This window comes from Amblyraja radiata, chromosome 13, assembly GCF_010909765.2.
Source record: "Amblyraja radiata isolate CabotCenter1 chromosome 13, sAmbRad1.1.pri, whole genome shotgun sequence".
In the NCBI taxonomy this organism is placed as follows: domain Eukaryota; kingdom Metazoa; phylum Chordata; class Chondrichthyes; order Rajiformes; family Rajidae; genus Amblyraja; species Amblyraja radiata.
The window spans coordinates 59,034,810-59,055,322 of NC_045968.1; the positions used below are offsets into that span (position 1 = coordinate 59,034,810).

The 20,513-nt window shown below is 44.0% G+C and overlaps 1 protein-coding gene across 3 annotated transcripts in view; it reads right to left on the reverse strand.

The window, feature by feature from the left end:
- mcf2l2 (MCF.2 cell line derived transforming sequence-like 2) overlaps nt 1-10,982 on the reverse strand; it is a 367,682-nt gene extending 356,700 nt beyond the window's left edge. For all 3 annotated transcript variants that reach the window (XM_033032171.1, XM_033032172.1, XM_033032170.1), the window contains exon 1: nt 10,610-10,982. In XM_033032171.1, the coding sequence (XP_032888062.1) occupies nt 10,610-10,688 (79 nt within the window). In that variant the 5' untranslated portion in view covers nt 10,689-10,982. The remainder of the gene's footprint in view (nt 1-10,609) is intronic.
- Nucleotides 10,983-20,513: the final 9,531 nt, after the last annotated feature.

The following is a 20,513-nucleotide window of genomic DNA, read 5'->3' on the forward strand; positions in this document are numbered from 1 at the left end:
TATGACATTCCCAGTCAAAATCCCACACTATGACCACTTTATTAGCCTTACAGCTAGCTGCCGGCAATCTCCTGGCATTTTTACTCCCTGTACTCACATTGCACTACTTCATTCCTTTTCCGATCGACATTATTTCTGCCAACATGTACAGTGACTTCCGCCTGCTCACCCTCCCCCTTGAGGATGTCATGCAGCCACTCTGAGACATTCTAGACACCAACCTGGAGTCTCAGCTGCTTTTTTAAAATAAATTTCAAACTAGACTTTATTCGAGAAATAAATATATACAATACATGATCCTTACAAAACTCCATCTGACATTCTCAGGCTATACATACATACAATACAGTTTCCCCAAATCACAAATTTATCCCCCACTCATGTGGCCCACTGGCGTGGGATCCCTTCCCTTATTTTGAGGGGGGTCTCCACCACACCCTGCCCCCCATGTCCAGCAGTGGAAGGACCCTAGACTGTGGTCCTCCCCCACCGAGCCTTGGCGTTGGCTGCACCGAGCTTCAGTGCGTCCCTCAGCACGTACTCCTGCAGTCTGCAGCGGGCCAGTCGGCAACATTCCCTGACGGACATCTCGCTCTGCTGGGTGGTCAACAATGCTCGGGCAGACCAAAGAGCGTCTTTCACCGAGTTGATGACCCTCCAGCAGCACTCGATGTCATTCTCTAAATGCGTCCCTAGGAACAGTCCGTAAATCACAGAGTCCTCTGTGATGGAGCTGTTCGGAATAAACCGTGACAGGGACCCTTGCAAACCTCTCCAGACTCTCTTTGTGAATCCACACTCTGCAAAGAGGTGGGCAATCGTCTCCTCTCCATAGCAGCCGTCCCGAGGGCAGCGTGCGCTGGTAGTGAGGTTCCGACGGTGCAGGAAGGATCTGACTGGGAGGGCTCCCCTCACCACCAGCCAAGCCAGGTCTTTCTCATTGTTGGTGAGTTCTGGCTGAATATGAAAAATACGTAGAATCTACCACCTGCGCCCCTAAGTAAGTCACCTTCTATTATGGCTCTGCCTGATGTTACCCTTCCTTGCTAAGCCTCTGAGCCAGGCTTGGTGCCACAGCATCTGCCATGGCACTGCTGCTCAACTTTGCATCTGCTGTCACCAATGTGAAGGACATAGGGGACAGTGAGATAAGTGTGGAGAACACTATTATGCTAGGGCATTTTGGGATTAAGTAGGATGGGATTAAGTAGGCATGATGGGATTGATCCCACTTTATTGACCGAGGTAAGAGAGGAGACTGTGGGAGCCATGACAAACATTTTTATATCTTCTCTAGCCATAGGTGAGGTCCTAGAGGACTGGAGAGTAGCTCATATTGTTCCTTTATTTAAGAAGGGGAGGGAATCCAGAGGATTATAGGCCAGTAAACCTCGTGTTAGTCGTAAGGAAGCAATTGAAGAGGATATTTTGGGATAGGATTAACTCCCATTTGGAAGAGAATGGGTTAATTAGGAACAGTCAGCAAGGCTTTGTACATGGCAGACCACGTCTTACTAACGATTGAGTTTTTTGAGAAGGCGGTGAAGGGTAGGGCGGTGGATGGATTTTAGTACGGCACTTGATAAAGTCCCCCATGGTAGGCTGATCCAAAAGAAAAATCAGATGTACACAAAAATGCTGGAGAAACTCAGCGGGTGCAGCAGCATCTATGGAGCGAAGGAAATAGGCAACGTTTTGGCCCGAAACGTTGCTTATTTCCTTCACTCCATAGATGCTGCTGCACCCGCTGAGTTTCTCCAGCATTTTTGTGTACCTTCGATTTTCCAGCATCTGCAGTTCCTTCTTAAACAGAAAAATCAGATGCACTGGATTAACAGTGACTCTGTCGAATGGATTCAGAACTGGCTTGATGGCAGAAGACAGAGGGTTGTGGTGGAAGGACAATATTCAGGTTGGAGGTTTATGGCCAGTGGAACAGAGATCTGTGCTGGGACCTCTGCTGTTTGTGATATGTATCAATAACTTGGACGTAAACATAGACAGGTTAGTTAGTAAGCTTGCAGATGGCACCAAGATTGCTGGGGTTGTGGACGGTGATGAAGGTTGTGAAGGGATAGAGCGGGATATAGATCAGCTACAGAAATGGGTGGAGAAATGGCAGATGGAGTTTCATCCAAGCATATGTGAGGTGTTGCACTTAGGGAGGTCAAATGTAAGGGCAAAATATACAATTAGTGACATGACCCTCAACAGCATTGATATGCAAAGTAACCTTAATAATAATAATAATAATGGATGGGATTTATATAGCGCCTTTCTAATACTTGAGGTCCTTAAGGTCCACAGTGCCCTGAAAGTAGCAACACAATTAGATAGAGTAGTAAAGAATGCATATGGTACATTTGCCTTCATGAGTTGGGGCATTGAGTACAAGAGTCAGGATGTCATGAAACAGCTTCATAGGACTTTAGTTAGGTTACATTTGGAGTATTGCATGCAGTTCTGGTTTCTCCATTATAGAAAGGATGTGAAGGCTTTGGAAAGGGTGCAGAGAAGGTTTACTAGAATGTTAAAACCGAGATGAGAAGAACTTTTTTCACACAGAGAGTGGTGAATCTCTGGAACTCCCTGCCACAGAGGGTAGTCGAGGCCAGTTCATTGGCTATATTTAAGAGGGAGTTAGATGTGGCCCTTGTGGCTAAGGGGATCAGAGGGTATGGAGAGAAGGCAGGTACGGGATACTGAGTTGGATGATCAGCCATGATCATATTGAATGGCGGTGCAGGCTCGAAGGGCCGAATGGCCTACTCCTGCACCTAATTTCTATGTTTCTATGTTTCTATGTTATTGGAGCCTGGGTATTCGCTACAAGGAGAGGTTGGACACACTTGGATTGTTTTCTCTTGAATTGTTATGTTTTTCTACACAGAGGGTGGTGCGACGCCAAGCATGGTGGTTGAAGCTGATATAATGGTGGTCTTTAAGAGGCATTTAGATGGGTATATCGACATGCAGGGACTGAAGGAATATTGATTATACACAGGTAGATAAGAGATGGTCTTGGCATCATGTTCTGCACAGACATTGTGATCCGAAGGGCCTGTTCTTGTGCTGTACGGTTTTATGTTCTATGTTCTAAGGAACAACATTACCTTCTCTCCAGACCTCCGGGACTTCACTTGTGGCTGGAGAAGATGCAAAAAACGTAGTCAAGGCTCCTTCAATATCATCTCTTGTCTCTCTCATAACCTGGGATAGATCTCATCAGGTCCTGGGGATGTATCCACCTTAATGCTCTTCAAGAGCCACAACATCTCCTGCTTCTTCATCTCATCCTGCCTTTGCATATAAATATTCTCCACACTGATCTCACTGTCCTCCATGTCCTTCTCCCTGGTGAATATAAACGCAAAGTACTTGTTAACCAACCAATCCCTATCTACTGATACTCTCCTCCGCTGGTCCTTACTCTTAATAACTTTTCGTTTGACTCCTCCCATTTCCTCCATATACAAGGCGTAGCTATGGGCATGCGCATGGGCCCTAGCTATACCTGCCTCTTTGTAGGATATGTCGAACAATCCTTGTTCGAGACGTACCAGGGCCCCATCCCCAACCTCTACCTCCGCTACATCGACGACTACATTGGTGCCACCTCCTGCACCCACACACAACTGACTGACTTCATCCATTTCACCACTAACTTCCATCCAGCACTCAAATACACCTGGACCTTTCCGACATTTCCCTACCATTCCTTGACCTCATTATCTCCATCGCAGGTGATAGACTTCTGACCGACATCCACTATAAACCCAATGACTCCCATGGCTATCTGGACTACGCTTCTTCCCACCCTGCTTCCTGTAGGGAGGAATGGGGGTGCACAGTGACTGCCTTTGTGAAGGTGCTTTGTTTCAATTTAGTTTAGTTTAAAGATACAGCACACAAACATGCCCTTTGGCCCACCGAGTCCACACTGACCAGCTTACCCCGCACATTAACACGATGCTACACACACTAGTGTGGGAGGAAACCGAATATCTTGGAGAAAACCCACACGGTCATGGGAGAACGTACAAACTTGTTACTGACAGCACCCGGGTCTCTGGCGCCACCGTGCCGCTGTTGCAGATTTGCAGCTACTTTTGGACATTGAACAGGATGGTCTGAAGAAGGGTCTCGACCTGAAACGTCACCTACTCCTTTTCTCCAGATCTGCTGTTTGACCTGCTGAGTTACTCCAGCTTTTTGTGTTTGTCATATGCCCCTGTCCCACTTAGGAAACCTGAACGGAAAACTCTGGAGACTTTGCGCCCCACCCAAGGTTTCCGTGCGGTTCCCGGAGGTTTTTGTCAGTCTCCCTACCCGCTTCCACTACCTGCGACCTCTGGCAACCACCTGCAACCTCGGGGAACCGCACGGAAACCTTGGGTGGGGTGCAAAGTCTCCAGAGGTTTCCGTTCAGGTTTCCTAAGTGGGACAGGGGCATTAGGATGGTCACTCAGTTTTTCTATACAACTTTGAGTATTGCTTTACCCAATTAATGTCCAAGGCAAATCATTTGCTTGTAATAACTGATAACATTGTTTAAAATGGTTCTATATTAACCATGTTCAAGGATGTGATGGGCACCATGTTATAGGAAAGATGTTGTCAAGCTGGAAAGGGTACAGAGAAGATTTACAAAGATATTGCCAGGGCTAGAGGGTCTGAGTTATAGGGAGAGGTTGAGTAGGCTGGGACTATTCCTTGGAGCGCAGATGAGGGGTGATCCTATTGAGGTGTATAAAATCATGAGCGGAATAGATCAGGTAGATGCACAGAGTCTCTTGCCCAGAGTAGGTGAATCGAGGACCAGAGAACATGGATTTAAGGTGAAGGGAAAAAGATTTAATAGGAATCTGAGAGGTCACTTTTTCCACACAAAGGAGCAGTTAGACAAGTACATGGATAGGACAGGTATGGGCCAAACGCAGGCAGGTGGGACTAGTGTAACTGGGACATGTTGGCCGGTGTGGGCGTTGGGCCAAAGGGCCTGTTTCCACGCTGTATCACTCTATGACTCGATGATGTAAGCAGAGTTGGCAAAGGTGGTGGTAAGGTGGCAGAATGGGCAGTCCCCAAACACCCCAACCCTACCCTCTGAGGTTGTCAGTGGTCTCACAACTGCCGGAAGCCAAGTACATGATAGCCAATCATGATAGTCTGAAGAAGGGTTTCGGCCCGAAACGTCGCCTATTTCCTTCGCTCCATAGATGCTGCTGCACCCGCTGAGTTTCCCCAGCAATTTTGTGTACCTACATGATAGCCAAGTCCCCCCTAGATTTAGTTTCAGCAAATAATGCAGCATGAAACATAGAAAATAGGTGCAGGAGTAGGCCATTCGGCCCTTCGAGCCTGCACCGCCATTCAATATGATCATGGCTGATCATCTCCAACTCGGTATCCTGTACCTGCCTTCTCTCCATACCCCCTGATACCTTTAGCCACAAGGGCCACATCTAACTCCCTCTTAAATATAGCCAATGAACTGGCCACAACTACCTTCTGTGGCAGAGAGTTCCAGAGATTCACCACTCTCTGTGTGAAAAATGTTTTTCTCATCTCGGTCCTAAAAGATTTTCCCCTTATCCTTAAACTGTGACCCCTTGTTCTGGACTTCCCCAACATCGGGAACAATCTTCCTGCATCTAGCCTGTCCAACCCCTTAAGAATTTTGTAAGTTTCAATAAGATCCCCCCTCAATCTTCTAAAATCTAGCGAGTACAAGCTGAGTCTATCCAGTCTTTCTTCATATGAAAGTCCTGACATCCCAGGAATCAGTCTGGTGAACCTTCTCTGCACTCCCTCGATGGCAAACCTCTATGAAAGCAAACAACAACTTGCTGAAAGCATAATGATTCGATTCCTACTACCAATGATGGTGCAGACTGCAATCATATGTCTAATGGGACTATGTATTCATTTCCTAACCAAGCAGTTTTGAAATTTGGGTCAGAAGTCATTTTTTCCTTTTCCCCCTGACTCTCAGTCTGAAGAAGAGTCTCGACCCGAAACATCCCTATTCCTTTTCATCAGAGATGCTGTCTGACCCACTGAGTTATTCCAGCTTTGTGTGTGTATCTTGGGTCAGAAGAGCATGTACAGATCCATAACATGCAGCCTCATTAAACTTTATATTCAAACTTAAACAGATCTATAACACTATATTTGGTATTCTGTTTCCTTTCCCTATTTGCACTACTTTTGTACTCAAGAAAGATTGTGAATATGCATACTGAAGTCTGATGGGATACTTTTAGTGTGGGAAGGAATTGCAGTTGCTGGTTTAAACGAAGAAAGACACAAAAAGCTGGAGTAACGCAGCATAGAAACATAGAAAATTAGGTGCAGGAGCAGGCCATTTGGCCCTCCGAGCCAGCACTGACATTCATTATGATCATGGCTGATCATCTAAAATGAGTACACCGTTTCTGCTTTCCCCCCCATATCCCTTGATTCCTTTAGCCCCAAGAGCTAAATCTAACTCTCTCTTGAAAACATCCAGTGAATTGGCCTCCACTGCCTTCTGTGGCAGAGAATTCCACAGATTCACAAATGCATTCACAGAGAAAACTCCAGAGATGCTGTCTGACCCACTGAGTTACTCCAGCTTTTTGTGTCTATCTTCGGGATACTTTTAGTTTTCAATTGCAAATAAAGCCAGGTTCCTCAGCCCCAAACTCTGCTACCTGCGATTGCTTCCTACCGCTTGTGACGAGCAGCCACATTAATGAGAAGGGACTTCAAAAATACCAGGAAAGAGAGAATGAGCAATGTTTATATCTGACTGTGCTACAGTTGGGCATTTGATAAAACATGCTGCAGATGATTCAATGAAAGGAACTTTTCACTTCATTTCGATACTCATTCGCCCATTTTGAATTGTGATTTTGTCGAGTTGTAGAAATAAAAATATTTTTATGTTTCATTTTCATGGGCAGCAAGGTGGCACAGTGGTAGAGTTGCTGCCTTACAGCGCCAGAGACCCGGGTTCATTCCCGGATACTGGTGCTGTCTGTACGGAGTTTGTACATTCTCCCCATGACCTGCGTGGGATTTCTCCGAGAACTTCTGTTTCCTCCCACACTCCAAAGACGTACAGGTTTGTAGGTTAATTGGTTTGGTATTAATGTAAAATAAAATGTTCCTAGTGTAGGATAGTGTTAATGTGTGGGGATCGCTGGTCGGTGTGGACTCGGTGGGCCGAAGGGCCTGTTTCCGTGCTGTAAATTAGTAAACACCCTTCATGACATCATGAAGTACTTTACATCCTATGAAGAAATGTGAACAAAATAGTTGACAGTGATTCAGGAATAGCTGCTAGTCTTGGTCACTGAAGAGACAAAATTCAAATTGATCCTTTTTCTTTTTTGTTTCATTCAAAAGCATTTCCCATAGTATAGTGCACTCTCAATACTGCATTGAACAGTTGGCATAGAACATGCAATTCAGTCTCTGGGGTGAATCTTGAAACCGAAACCTTCTAATTCAGATGGGGATGATCAAGAATGAGTCATGCTGATGTTGTCGGCACAATTAGGGCCTCCTTTCAAAATGTCCTCTCAAACACCTTCTGTCAATTATTTATATTTTATTGAAGAATATTGTGCTAGTCTTCAAATAGCACAGGAGGGGGAAGGAGCAGGGTAATTGAGGTTGTGGGCGAGAGCGGGAGAAATGGCTGCACTCTGTGATGGGGTTGGCATAGAAAGAGAGGGGCTAGGGAAGTATTAATTGGAGAATTGGAGAATTCAATGTTCATATCATTTGGTAGTAAGTGGTTTATAGTTCATAAATTCATAGATTCTGGGAGCAGTACGAGGCCATTCGGCCCATCAGGTATACTCGGCCATTCAATCATGGCTGATCTATCGTTCCCTCTCAACCCCATTCTCCTGGCTCCATAACCCCTGACACCCATACTAATCAAGAATCTGTCAATCTTAGCCTTAAAATTATCCACTGATTTTGGCCTCCACAACCTTCTGCGGCAAAGAATTCCACAGATTCACCACCCTCTTACTAAATTAATTCCTTCTCATCGTCTTTCTAAAGGTACATTCTTCTATTCTGAGGCTGTGCCCTCTAGCCCTAGACACTCCCACCAGTGGAAACATCCTCTCTATCACTCTATCCAGACCTTTCACTATTCTGTAAGTTTCAATGAGGGTCCCACTCATCCTTTCTAAACTCCAGCGAGTACAGGCCCAGTGCTGTCAAACACACATTACATGTTAACCCAAACATCCGTGGGATCATTCTCGTAAACTTGCTCTGGACCCTCTACAATGTTGGCACATCCTTCCTCAGATATGGGGCCCCAAACTGCTCACAATACTATGAGGTGCAATATTGTGAGGTGCTCTTCCCCAGAATGGGATTGGAAAGAGGAGTTAAAATATTTAGCAACCTGGAGCTCCTACAGGCCTTGACTGCCAGACAGAACGTGTGGCCAGGTGCCAGGTTTCTTTGGTTGGTCGGCAGTGGAGATAATCAAATTCCTGCGCATTAAAATCTTGGACAAACCATCCTGTGTCCAGCACATGGATGCTATCAAGAAGGCAAGCCAGCACCTCTACTTTCTTAGAAATAGGAAGAGATTCATCTTGTCACCTTGTACTCTCAACAAACTTCTACAAATGTGCCATAGTAAGTACCCTGTCTGGTTGCATCATGGCCTAGTGGGCAGGTCCCACACATAGGGTTTAAAAAGGCTACAGAGTGTGGTGGACACAGGCTAGTCCAGCATGGCACAGTTTCTCCACCATTAAAAGCATCCATGAGGCACTGCCTCATGAAGGTGGCACCCATTACCCATCACCAACAATCCCCATCATCTGAGCCATGTCCCTTTCTCACTGCTACCACCTGGGTGGAGGTACAGGAGCCTCAAGTCCCACATCATGAGGTTCAGGAACAACTACTTTCCTGAAACTATCATGGTCTTGAACCAACCTGTACAACCCTATTTCTACTTCAGCAATGGAACACACTATGGTCCACCTCTTGAAGAGCCATGGATGTGGTTTCCAATTGTTTTTGCACTGATGTCTTGGTCTTGAACAGTCCTTTAGTTTCTCACTGGCTCGAATCATTTACGTATAAATGTATGATTTTATGTGTTGTCAGAATCTATGTGTCTAAGATGTTGTTGCAAGTTTTCCATTGTCCCTGTGCTGCACTGTACTTGATAATCTAATCTAATCGCCTTGCTGCTCATTTACATCAGCACTGTACCCAATATGACAATAAACTGACTTAAAGTCACTAACATGTACGAGTCACCTAATATGACCATGTTCTATCGAGAGAAACTCTCCACTTGGGACACTTGTGGGAGGGACAAACAACTGGATGATTTAATACCCAGTAAACAACCGGGGAGCCTTTCCAAATCCACTGTTTAGATGCATAAGAGTAAATTATTATCGTTTAAGCATGATCTTTCCACACCAGTGACAAAAGGCACAACAATTCACAAAAATGATTTCAGCAACTGATTAAAGTTCATGTGGGGGTGGGGCAGTTTATCTTGCCAGCTACATTTGCATATAACATTGCTTTTTGAATTCCCACGAATGAGCAGGAAAAATCTATAAATGATAACGGATTGAAATGACCATATTGCAATATCACAGTTCAAAGGATAGTTCTCGACGGCTTTATCTTATGTTATGACATCACTTGCATACCCCGATGAGTCAGTATCTTTTGATTGTAATCCACCTTTCATTGTTCTCAGTATCACTGCTGTTGCAAAAGGGAAGGGCAAAGTAATAACTGAACTAATGTGTTAGTTCTTCATTGAATTAATTATTTTTAAATACCCATGGTGAACCAACAACATTATATAATTTTGCACCCAAATTAATAGAATTTATTGTTTGCAGGAAGTTAATATCGCTTAAAGGGCAAATGAAAAACACCCATTGATATTCTTTCCAAAAATCTCTGTGCTTATCCATTAAAGGATAAAATAATCTAGATACTAGGACATATTTCGCCTTTAAATTAAAAAATATGATGAATTACCAAGTCAAAGTAAGCAAGGATCAGATGGCTAATCCCTGACTCCATATATGTTGCAAACCACAAACACAGTTGCATGTATTTGTAACCTTTATCCTTTATGTACTCTGCCCTCCCTCCCCCCCCCCCCCCCCCCCCCCCGCTCCCTCCAAGAAGAATTGATGAGCAAGTGCAGATTAATTATCAAACCAAAGCAGTTTTATTCTGTGAAATCAATTTCTGACCACTGGGATTTGACTCTGTCCACCCAATACATCAGTCATTAAAGCATTCATATATTTCACTGAATTAGAACAAGTTACATGAAATGGCAGGAGAATGTTTCAATAATCGACCACACATTATTAACCAGAATGTCCTGTTTCTGTGATGTAATACCAGATTAATTAATTCAAAATATTATTCCAGCAATATTTATATTCTAATACCTCCAAAGGTTCTTCTCAGAATATATATTTTCTCAGATTGTGCAGGGGGGGGTCAGCCAACATAATGGTTTCAAATGAGTTTATCACAGATGCCCTCACCGACCTTTAGGTGCAAGAGTAAATGAAATGATTTTGTTATTTCTTACCGACATGGGTGATGACATTGATCAGTCGCTGTGTGAGCTCTTGGTGTGACATTTCTTCCTCTCGGAGGCAGAGGAGCATCTCCCGGTCCTCAGCTCCAAATCTACAACGGCTCCCGTGGAAGCCCCTCAGACACACAAAGGCAAGTGCCACTCCCAGTAGCAATATTCCATTCAAGGTACAGGAGCTGATGCAGTTATTTTCCACACCAGACTATTTTTGTTCTTCTTCAATATATACAATGTACAAATAAAAAATACAGACTTAAAACAAGAGGGCTCAGACATCTGGATATGTTTGGAGATGCGAGGACAAAGCTGATGTATTTCTGCATCAGAGCTGCTAGCTGCTCATTTCTATTAGCATTGAGTCAGGCTCAAGTAGCAAATCAGTGTGCAGCCACCTGCCTCAAGGGAGATGCAGGGCTTTAAATCAAAACCTGGAACAATGGATTTATAGGACTGGAGCCAGCACACAGCATTGAAAGCATATTGATCTGCCCTTAACTGTAAGCATATACATTCTGCTTTTTTACAGTGGAAGTAAAATTAAATACCTGTTTACATCACAATCATTAGGGGAAAATGCCTTTTAGCCTAAAGTAAAGATTTATCAGCTTGACATTTTATTTTTCCTTTGGACTTTCCTGCCAATGATCATTGATTAAATAATATTTTTTTGCTGATGCTTGTTCATTTGCTGCTTTGCCTGTCGAACTTTGAAAAATACCAGCATGGTTTGGGTATGCCTTATCTGCCATGGACCAAATGGAGTATAGAAGTTGGGAGGTCATGTTGCAGTTGTATAAGACGTTGGTAAGGCCACATTTAGGGTATTGTGTTCTGTTCTGGGCACCGTGTTATAGGAGAGATGTTGTCAAGTAGCAACAGGTACAGTAAAGATTTACGAGGATGTTGCCAGGACTAGAGGGTGTGAGCTATAGGGAGAGGTTGAGTAGGCTGGGATCTTTCCTTTGGAGTGCAGGAGGATGAAGGGTGATCTTACAGAGGTGTATAAAATCATGAGAGGAATAGATCGGGTAGATGCACAGAGTCTCTTACCCAGAGTAGGAGCATCGAGGACCAGAGGACATAGGTTCAAGGTGAAGGGGAAAAGGTTTAATAGGAATCTGAGAGGTTACTTTTTCACACAAAGGGTGGTGGGTGTATGGAACGAGCTGCCTGAGGAGGCAGTTGAGGTAGAGACTATCCCATCGTTTAAGAAACAGTTAGACAGGTGCATGGATAGGACCGGGTTGGAGGGATATGGACCAAACACAGGCAGGTTGGACTATGTAGCTGGGACGTGTTGTCCGGTGTGGGCAAGTTGGGCCGAAGGGCCTTTTTCCATGTTGCATCACTCTTATGACTCTATGGGCAAAGCCACTAAATCCTCCACAAAGGGTCAAAGTCGTGAGGGTTTTTTCACAGTCCTGGGAAAACATCTGATAGCCATCTCTAACACCTCAACGGGCTACTTTCAGGGAAAAAAGCAGAAATCAGTATATTCAATGGCGATTGCATGCGGTTTAAATGAAAGAGAGGCAAACAGATGCTGTAAAGTTTGAGGACTTTAAAGAATGCTGGAATTTAGTGGAAAATCAAACCTGTATTCATAATCAACCGTAATATAATCATCTGGCAGTCTTTTATTGTTACTTTTTAACTTTATTGTCTGTTTTGTTATGTTTTTTGTTTGTATTTTGTTTTGATTCCTTTCTTATGGATTGAATGTGTTGTGATGTGTTAACCTGGTTTACCAGAGGGACTACAGATGGAAATTAGCCTATAGCTATAATCTTGCGTATTGCATGCAAATGTTTATAAATATGCACTGTCCTTAATAAAAACAACTAAAACATTTTTTTTAAAAAGTGGTTCGGGAAGATTTACACTAAGATTAACAATGTAAACAAAACAATTTACATTACAAGAACCTGTAAAATCCAGCTGAGCTAAGGATGGAGGAACCAATCTGTGCCACAGTGACCATTTTTAACTCTTTGGCCCAGAAATTCAATCATGCTTTTTAAGCAGTACATTATTGTATCCTAGCTTAAGAATTATTTGAAAATGTGTTTGTGACCATATAGCTTGCGGAACATAATAAAACCCTGTGCGGGTGAAACAGACAGACACAACATGTATAGTGCATGTTCTTTAGAAGGGTCTCGAGCTGAAACATCACCCATTCCTTCTCTCCGGAGATGCTGCCTATCCTGTTGAGTTACTCCAGCTTTTTGTGGCTATCTTTGGTTTAAACTAGCATCTGCAGTTCCTTCCTACACATTGTGCATGCACAGTGGTATCCACCTACACTCATTGACCAATTGGTGCCTGCACTGTGAAATTAATTCATGGGTATATAATTAACATTCTGCTGTTCTAACTAACATGGACCATGCACAGGGATGTGGGTTTAACAGCAGGTATAGGCCCCATGCCAATGTTATTGAAGAGACAATCTCATTTATATGCAGTTTCAGTGGGGATTTTTATGATTTAAAAATCTGGACCGTTCTATCTAATCCAAATCATTGATGTGCATATCTTTAGAAGCAGAAATGAGACAACAACCCCTCTCAAATGGGAAACTTGTGTTAAATGCTGCCTGATTTCTGCCCTGCCATGATTTAATTAAGTAAATAGTACCCAGCACTTCACTGGATTCCATGTACTGCAGCTGATGAAAATCAAATCACATCTGAATCAAGGATTTCTCCACCAAAGGTACACAAAAATGCTGGAGAAACTCAGCGGGTGCAGCAGCATCTATGGAGCGAAGGAAATAGGCAACGTTTCGGGCGGAAACCCTTCTTCAGAAAAAGGGTTTCCGCCCGAAACGTTGCCTATTTCCTTCGCTCCATAGATGCTGCTGCACCCGCTGAGTTTCTCCAGCATTTTTGTGTACCTTCGATTTTCCAGCATCTGCAGTTCCTTCTTAAACATTTCTCCACCAAATATCAGTTCCTTTATCTCTGCCACAGTGGTTTATGAAATTATGTAGGTTTCTGACCCTGGACTTTTCTTACCATTAATTTTCATTCACCCCACTTGTCAAAACTTGGGGCAGCTGGGCTTGTGCACTCTGGAAATTAGAAGGATGAGAGGGTATCTTATTGAAACATATAAGATTATTAAGGGTTTGGACACACTAGAGGCAGGAAACATGTTCCCGATGTTGGGGAAGTCCAGAACCAGGGGATACAGTTTAAGAATAAGGGGTAGGCCATTCACTACACATCTTGTATGGGTATGTGACAAATAAAGTTGACTTGACTTGATTTAGAAAGCAGATGAGGAAACACTTTTTCACACAGAGAGGCAGAGAATTCCACACTCACAACTCTCTGTGTGAAAAAGTGTTGGCATGTCCACAACAACTCGCACCAACTTCTACAGATGCACCGTAGAAAGCATCTATCTCACAAACTAGCCTCCCTTCCATCGCCTCCATCTACACCTCACTCTGCCTCGGCAAGGCCAGCAGCATAATCAAGGACCAGTGTCACCCCAGTCACTCCCTGCACTCCCCTCTCCCATCGGGCAAGAGGTACAGAAGTGTGAAAACACAAACCTCCAGATTCAGGGATAGTTTCTGCCCGTCTGTTATCGGGCAACTGAACCGTCCTCTCACCAACTAGAGAGCGGTCCTGACCTCCCATCCACCTCATTGGAGACCCTCGCACTATCCTTGATCGGACTTTACTGGCTTTAACTTGGGCAAATCATAATTCCCTTCATCCTGTGTCTGTATATTTAAACCGTTCGATTGTAATCATATATTGTCTTTCCACTGACTGATTAGCATGCAACACAAGCTTTTCACTGTACCCCGGAACTGAGTGTAAAGAGTAAACGAGTCAACAAGATCGAAGTCAAACTCACCGAGTGCGTGAAGTGTGATGTTCGCTGAGGCTTCAGCGCCGGTGCCTAGTTTAACTGTGTAAACCTCTTGGTCCGAATCCTTCACCGACCTCAGTCCCAGCGACGCGCTCTCCAAGGAAACATATGCCCGTGACTTGTACAGAGGATGGAACCACGGGGTTGTTCCGGTCCACGAGATGATCTTTTTCCATTTGAAAAAACAGTTTCCACTGGCTGGAAAGCCTGTCGGCCGCACCGTGAACACCGCGTCTCCCCCAATGTGGCCATATAAGTCGCTCTGTACCGGCACGAACGTAAACCCCTGCGACCCGCCTGAGGATGACAAACACGCATGAGATGGGAGAGCAGGAGGCAGAGGCGAATTAGGCCATTTTGCCCATCAGGGCTACTCCACCATTCAATCGTAGCTGAACTATCTCAGCTTCCTAACCCCATTCTCTTGTCTTTTATCAGGCTCCAGTGGGACCACACCTGGAGTATTGTGTGCAGTTTTAGTCCCCTAATTTGAGGAAGGACATTCTTGCTATTGAGGGAGTGCAGCGTAGGTTTACAAGATTAATTCCCGGGATGGCAGGACTGTCATATGCTGAGAGGATGGAGAGGCTGGGCTTGTATATTCTGGAATTTAGAAGGATGAGAGGGTATCTCATTGAAACATATAAGATTATTAAGAGTTTGGTCACGCTATAGGCAGGAAACGTGTTCCCTATGTTGCGGGTGTCCAGAACTAAGGGCCACAGTTTAAAAATAAGGGTTCGGCCATTTAGAACGGAGACGGGGAAACACTTTTTCTCACAGAGATTGTGAGTCTGTGGAATTCTCTGCCTCAGAGGGCGGTGGAGGCCGGTTCTCTGGATACTTTCAAGGGAGAGCTAGATAGGGCTCTTGAAGATAGCAGAGTCAGGGGATATAGGGAGAAGGCAGGAACGGGGTACTGATTGGGGATGATCAGCCATGATCAAATTGAATGGCCGAATAGCCTCCTCCTGCACCTATTGTGTATTATCTATTGTCCATTCTCCTCTCTTGGTCCTGCCACTCTTGAATTTCCTCTAGATTCTATCCCACTCTATACCCTGTTAAAAACCTTCAAGGCAACCTGCGGCCTACATCTATCTCAATCCCACTTGCTTGGCTCAGCCGCTATTTTTAAGGGTATCATTAATGTGTTTGGTGATTGGACCCGCCCGGGCCCAGAGATTAAAATCAGTTCCAACTATATTTTAAGAGTTCAGATTAGAATTTGCAGATGAATAAAGTAAAATATATTGTTTAACTTGTAATCGCAGAATCACAACAATCTACAATGGCACGGTGGCGCAGCGGTAGATTTGCTGTCTTACGGCGCCAGAGACCCGGGTTCAATCCTGACTATGGGTGCTGTCTGTACGGAGTTTGCACGTTCTCCTCGTGATCCGCGTGGGTTTTCTCCGGGTGCTCCGGTTTTCTCCCACACTACAAAGACGTACAGGGTTGAGGGTTAATTGAGTCCGTTAAAGATTGTAAATCGTCCCTAGTGTGTACGATAGGGCTGGCATTTGGGGATCGCTGGTCGGTGTGGACTCGGTGGGCCGAAGGGCCTGCTTCCATGCTGTATCCCTAAATTAAACTAACTACCACAGAAAATTTCCAACACAGGACATTTGACCCATGATGTCTGTTTTACCTAAACTAATTCCCACCAACCAGGACTGGACACTTATTGCTACAGGCCTATCCTTCGTATATCCTTCAGTCCACATCAAGATGTTGCTCAAATATGATGAGGGTTCTGCCTCTACCACCAGCTGTGAATGCCCATCCTGAGCACTCTCTGGGTAAAAAGCATTTTTCTCCTCGTCCCTTTAATCCTTAGACCAATTAGTTTAGTTTTAGTTTAGTTTAGTTTAGTTTTAGTTTAGTTTTAGTTTAGTTTATTTAGTTTAGAGATACAGCATGGAAACAGGCCCTTTGCCCCACTGAGTCCACATCCATCAGTGATCCCTGAACACTCACACTATCCTACACATCAGAGACAATTTACAATTTTTACCAAAGCCAATTAACCTTCAAACCTGTACGTTTTTGGAGTGTGGGAGGAACCGGAGCACCAGGAGAAATCCCACATGATCACGTGGGGAATGTACAAACTCTGTACAGAGAGCACCCGTAGTCAGGATTGCCCCAGCTCTCTGGTGCTGCAAGGCAGCAACTCTACCACTCCGTCACTGTGCTGCCCCCTAAATTACATCCCATCCATGTACTTTTCTTTTTGACCCTTGTTTAAGGAAAATGGGTTATTTCTATTTACTCCGTCTAGATCTCCATAATCATATACACCTCTATTGTCTTCCCCCAGTCCCTTTGTTCCAGAGAAAACAATCCTGGCTTATTCAATCTTCTATTGACTACCATTTTTCGGTCTTCGTAATACCTTCATGAATCTCTTCTGCACGCTATTCAGCAGCATCACATCTTTCCTGTACTGTAGTGGCAGAAGTTCTAATCCATTGTACTCATATGGCATCACTGCTTTTGTAGCCTGTCTATGTCTACAAAGCCCTCAATGGGCTTGCCCCCTCCAACATTAAAAGTCTTCTCACCCACCACTCCACCTCCAGGACCCTCAGATCGGCCGACTTGGGGTTGCAGAATATCCCGCGGTCTAGGCATAAGCTTAGGGACGACCGCGCCTTTGCGGTTGCAGCTCCTAGACTGTGGAACAGCATCCCTCTTCCCATCAGAACTGCCCCCTCCATCGACTATTTTAAGTCAAGACTAAAATCTTATCTATACTCCCAAGCCTTTCCTGACGTCCACTGAGCGAGGGCTACATGTATATATGTATGTAGTTTGTTTGTTTATACTATTCTTATAACAAATGTAAAGCACTTTGGCCAACGAGAGTTGTTTTTTAAATGTGCTATATAAATAAATGTGACTTGACTTGACTATGCCTCAGCTGATAATGGAAGGCATCCCATATGTCTTTTTAACCAGATGATCTTCCGACTCTGCTACCTTTAAATAGGTTTAGTTGACGTTAGTTTGGTTTAGAGATACAGCGCGGAAACAGGCCCTTCAGCCCACCGAGTCCAAACCGACCAGTGATCCCCACACATTAACACTATCCTACACACAGTAGGGACAATTTACAAGTATACCAAAGCCAATTAACCTACAAACCTGTACGTCTTTGGTGTGTGGGAGAAATCCCACACAGCTCAGAGGGGGAGAACGTACAAACACCATTCAGACAGCACCCATGATCAGGATTGAACCCGAGTCTCTGGCGCTGTAAGGCAGCAACACTCCTGCTACGCCACGGTGTCACCCATAGACGCACAATTCAAGGCCCCTTTTCTCTCAGCAACCTCCCATGTATTGTATATTCACTTGTTCATGTTGCACCTCTACAAATGAATGACCTCACATTTCTCCAGATTAAATTGAATTTGTTGTTTTCTGACCAGAATGTTTATTTCTTCTATCTGCAAAATGATTGATTATGTACACAAAATGTAACATTACATTCATCACTATATGTTACAAAAAGCAAGGGACTAAATGAGGAGCAAAAGGAAACTCCACTGGTAACAACCTTCCAATCACAAACATTATTCTTTACTTCTTGCCAATCAGTCAATTTTGGATCCAATTTCCTTCTCTTCTTTGGGCATTCATTTGTTTGACCAGACTGTCACAAGGGACCTTCTGGCAAACATTGCTCAAATCCATGGAGAGGTCGTCAAGAGTGTTTTATTATCATTTGTGCCAGATAGAATTGGTCGGATTGCTCTTTGTCAGAGACCTCCCCCTCGACCTTACCGCCATGGATGGCCCTACCAGGAGCATAGCTCCAGACGGCATCGCTCTCAGGATCTCAGGTCCACTGAAGCTTCACCACAGCAAGGTGACAATCCATGGAGAAAATTCTGTAAACTATAATAAACGAGAAAAAAAAAGTTCAGTGTGTGTACATATACACTTCTGAAGAAGGGTCTCGACCCGAAACGTTGCCTATCTCCTTTGCTCCATAGATGCTGCCTCACCCACTGAGTTTCTCCAGCATTTTCGTCTACCTATACTTACACACATATACATACACACATTTACATACATACACACACACCATATATGTCTTTTTAACCATATGATCGTCCAACTGCTACCTTTAAAGAAATTTGGTTTAGTTTAAACCGAAGATAGGCACAAAAAGCTGGAATAACTCAGCAGGTCAGACAGCATCTCTGGAGAGAAGGAATAGGTGACGTTTCGGGTCAAGACCCCACTTTTAGTTTTACACACAACACACACGCGCATAAAAACAAACAAACAATAACTGCAACAAGACAAAGCCAATGCCCCCAAGTTTATGTAGTTCAGAGCTTATTTGAGGTTGTAGTGTTCAATAGCCAGATGGCTGTGGAGAAGAAGCTGTTCCTGAAGCTGGATGTTACAGTTTTCAGGCTCCCAATGGCCAGGGTGGTGTGGGTCTCTGGTGATGCTGGCTGCCTTTCTGAGGCAGTGACTCAGGTAAATCCCTTCGATGGTGGGGCGGTCAGAACTCGCGATGGACTGGGCAGTGTTCACCACTATTTGCAGTCTTCTTCACTCCTGGGCAACAATTACATTGCTCTCATCAGTCCTAAATTATTACTCCTCAAGAAAGTCACTCATGTTATTCAGACATTACCTTTCGTTAAGAAATCTGTACTGACCATCCCTGATTAAGGTGTGCCTTTATCTCTGAAGATTTATACAGTCCTTCAGAATGGATCTCGATAATTTGTCCACCATCAAAGTGAAACGGCATCCAATTGCTTCCTCCCTTCACATGCCATGCAAGCAGTTCTCTAATCCTCTGGCACTATTGTTGTGGCCACTAAGGACTGGAAAATTGTTGTCACATCACCACGGGTACTGATGTAATAGATTGGAATAGAGCCAAATGTGATGGACTGAGGCACAAGGAACTGCAGAATCTGCAGATGCTGTAATCTTGAGCAAAGCACAAAGTGCTGGTGTAACTCAAAGGGTCAAACAGCACCTGGACCCGAAACACCTGAAAAAGGGTCCCAATCTGAAAAATCACTCATGCCTTCCCTCCACAGATGCTGCCTGCCTGGCCTGCTGAGATACTCCAGCACATTGTGTTATGGTGGAATGTGGATGGAACTAAAGATGATCAGCTGGAAAAAAAAATTGACGGAAAATACTGATTTATTGTGTAGGAAGGAACCGCAGAAGCTGGTCTAAACCGAAGATAGACACAAAAGTAACTCAGTGGGTCAGACAGCATCTCTGGAGAGAAGGAATGGGTGACGTTTTGTGTTGAGACCCTTCTTCAGACTCTTCAATCTGAAGAAGGGTCTCGACCTGAAACGTCACGCATTCCTTCTCTCCAGAGATGCTGCCTGCCTAACTGATTTATTGGTGTGGCATGTACCAGGATACAGGGAAACACATTGTCTTGAGATCTTTTCTAAACTTATTTGTTTTCTATTATCTTTTCTATTACTTTTGTTATCAGTAGGGTTTTAATTAAGATCAAGTTTTATGCTTATTTTTTTTGGTAGGTCTACTAAACCTTCGACATTATTAGCTCCTTTGTTCTGGTTGATTGATTGATGATTTAATTCATCTCGGCTTTTGAAAGTCAAGAGTCAAGAGTGTTTTATTGTCACGTCCCAGGTAGAACAATGACATTCTTACTTGCAGCAAGACAACACAATATGTGAACATAGTAAATAAACGAGACAAAATGTTTAGTGTGTGTATATATACTCATACCCACATATCTCTATAGTAATAAAAGTCTGATCTTGACCACTTCCTGTTTTTCTGTTTCATGATTTCAGAAAAAACATTGCCACTTACTGCTGTGATTTTTGGCCATCTTACTCAGAGTCCCCCTCCGCTGCACTGGACAAGAGGATTTTTCCCATCGATGAAAAATAAAAAAGTTATTAATGTTTAAAAAGTGTTGAGATTCTCTGCTGCCTCTGCTGGTGGGAGGGGGGACTATAAAACCCGGAAG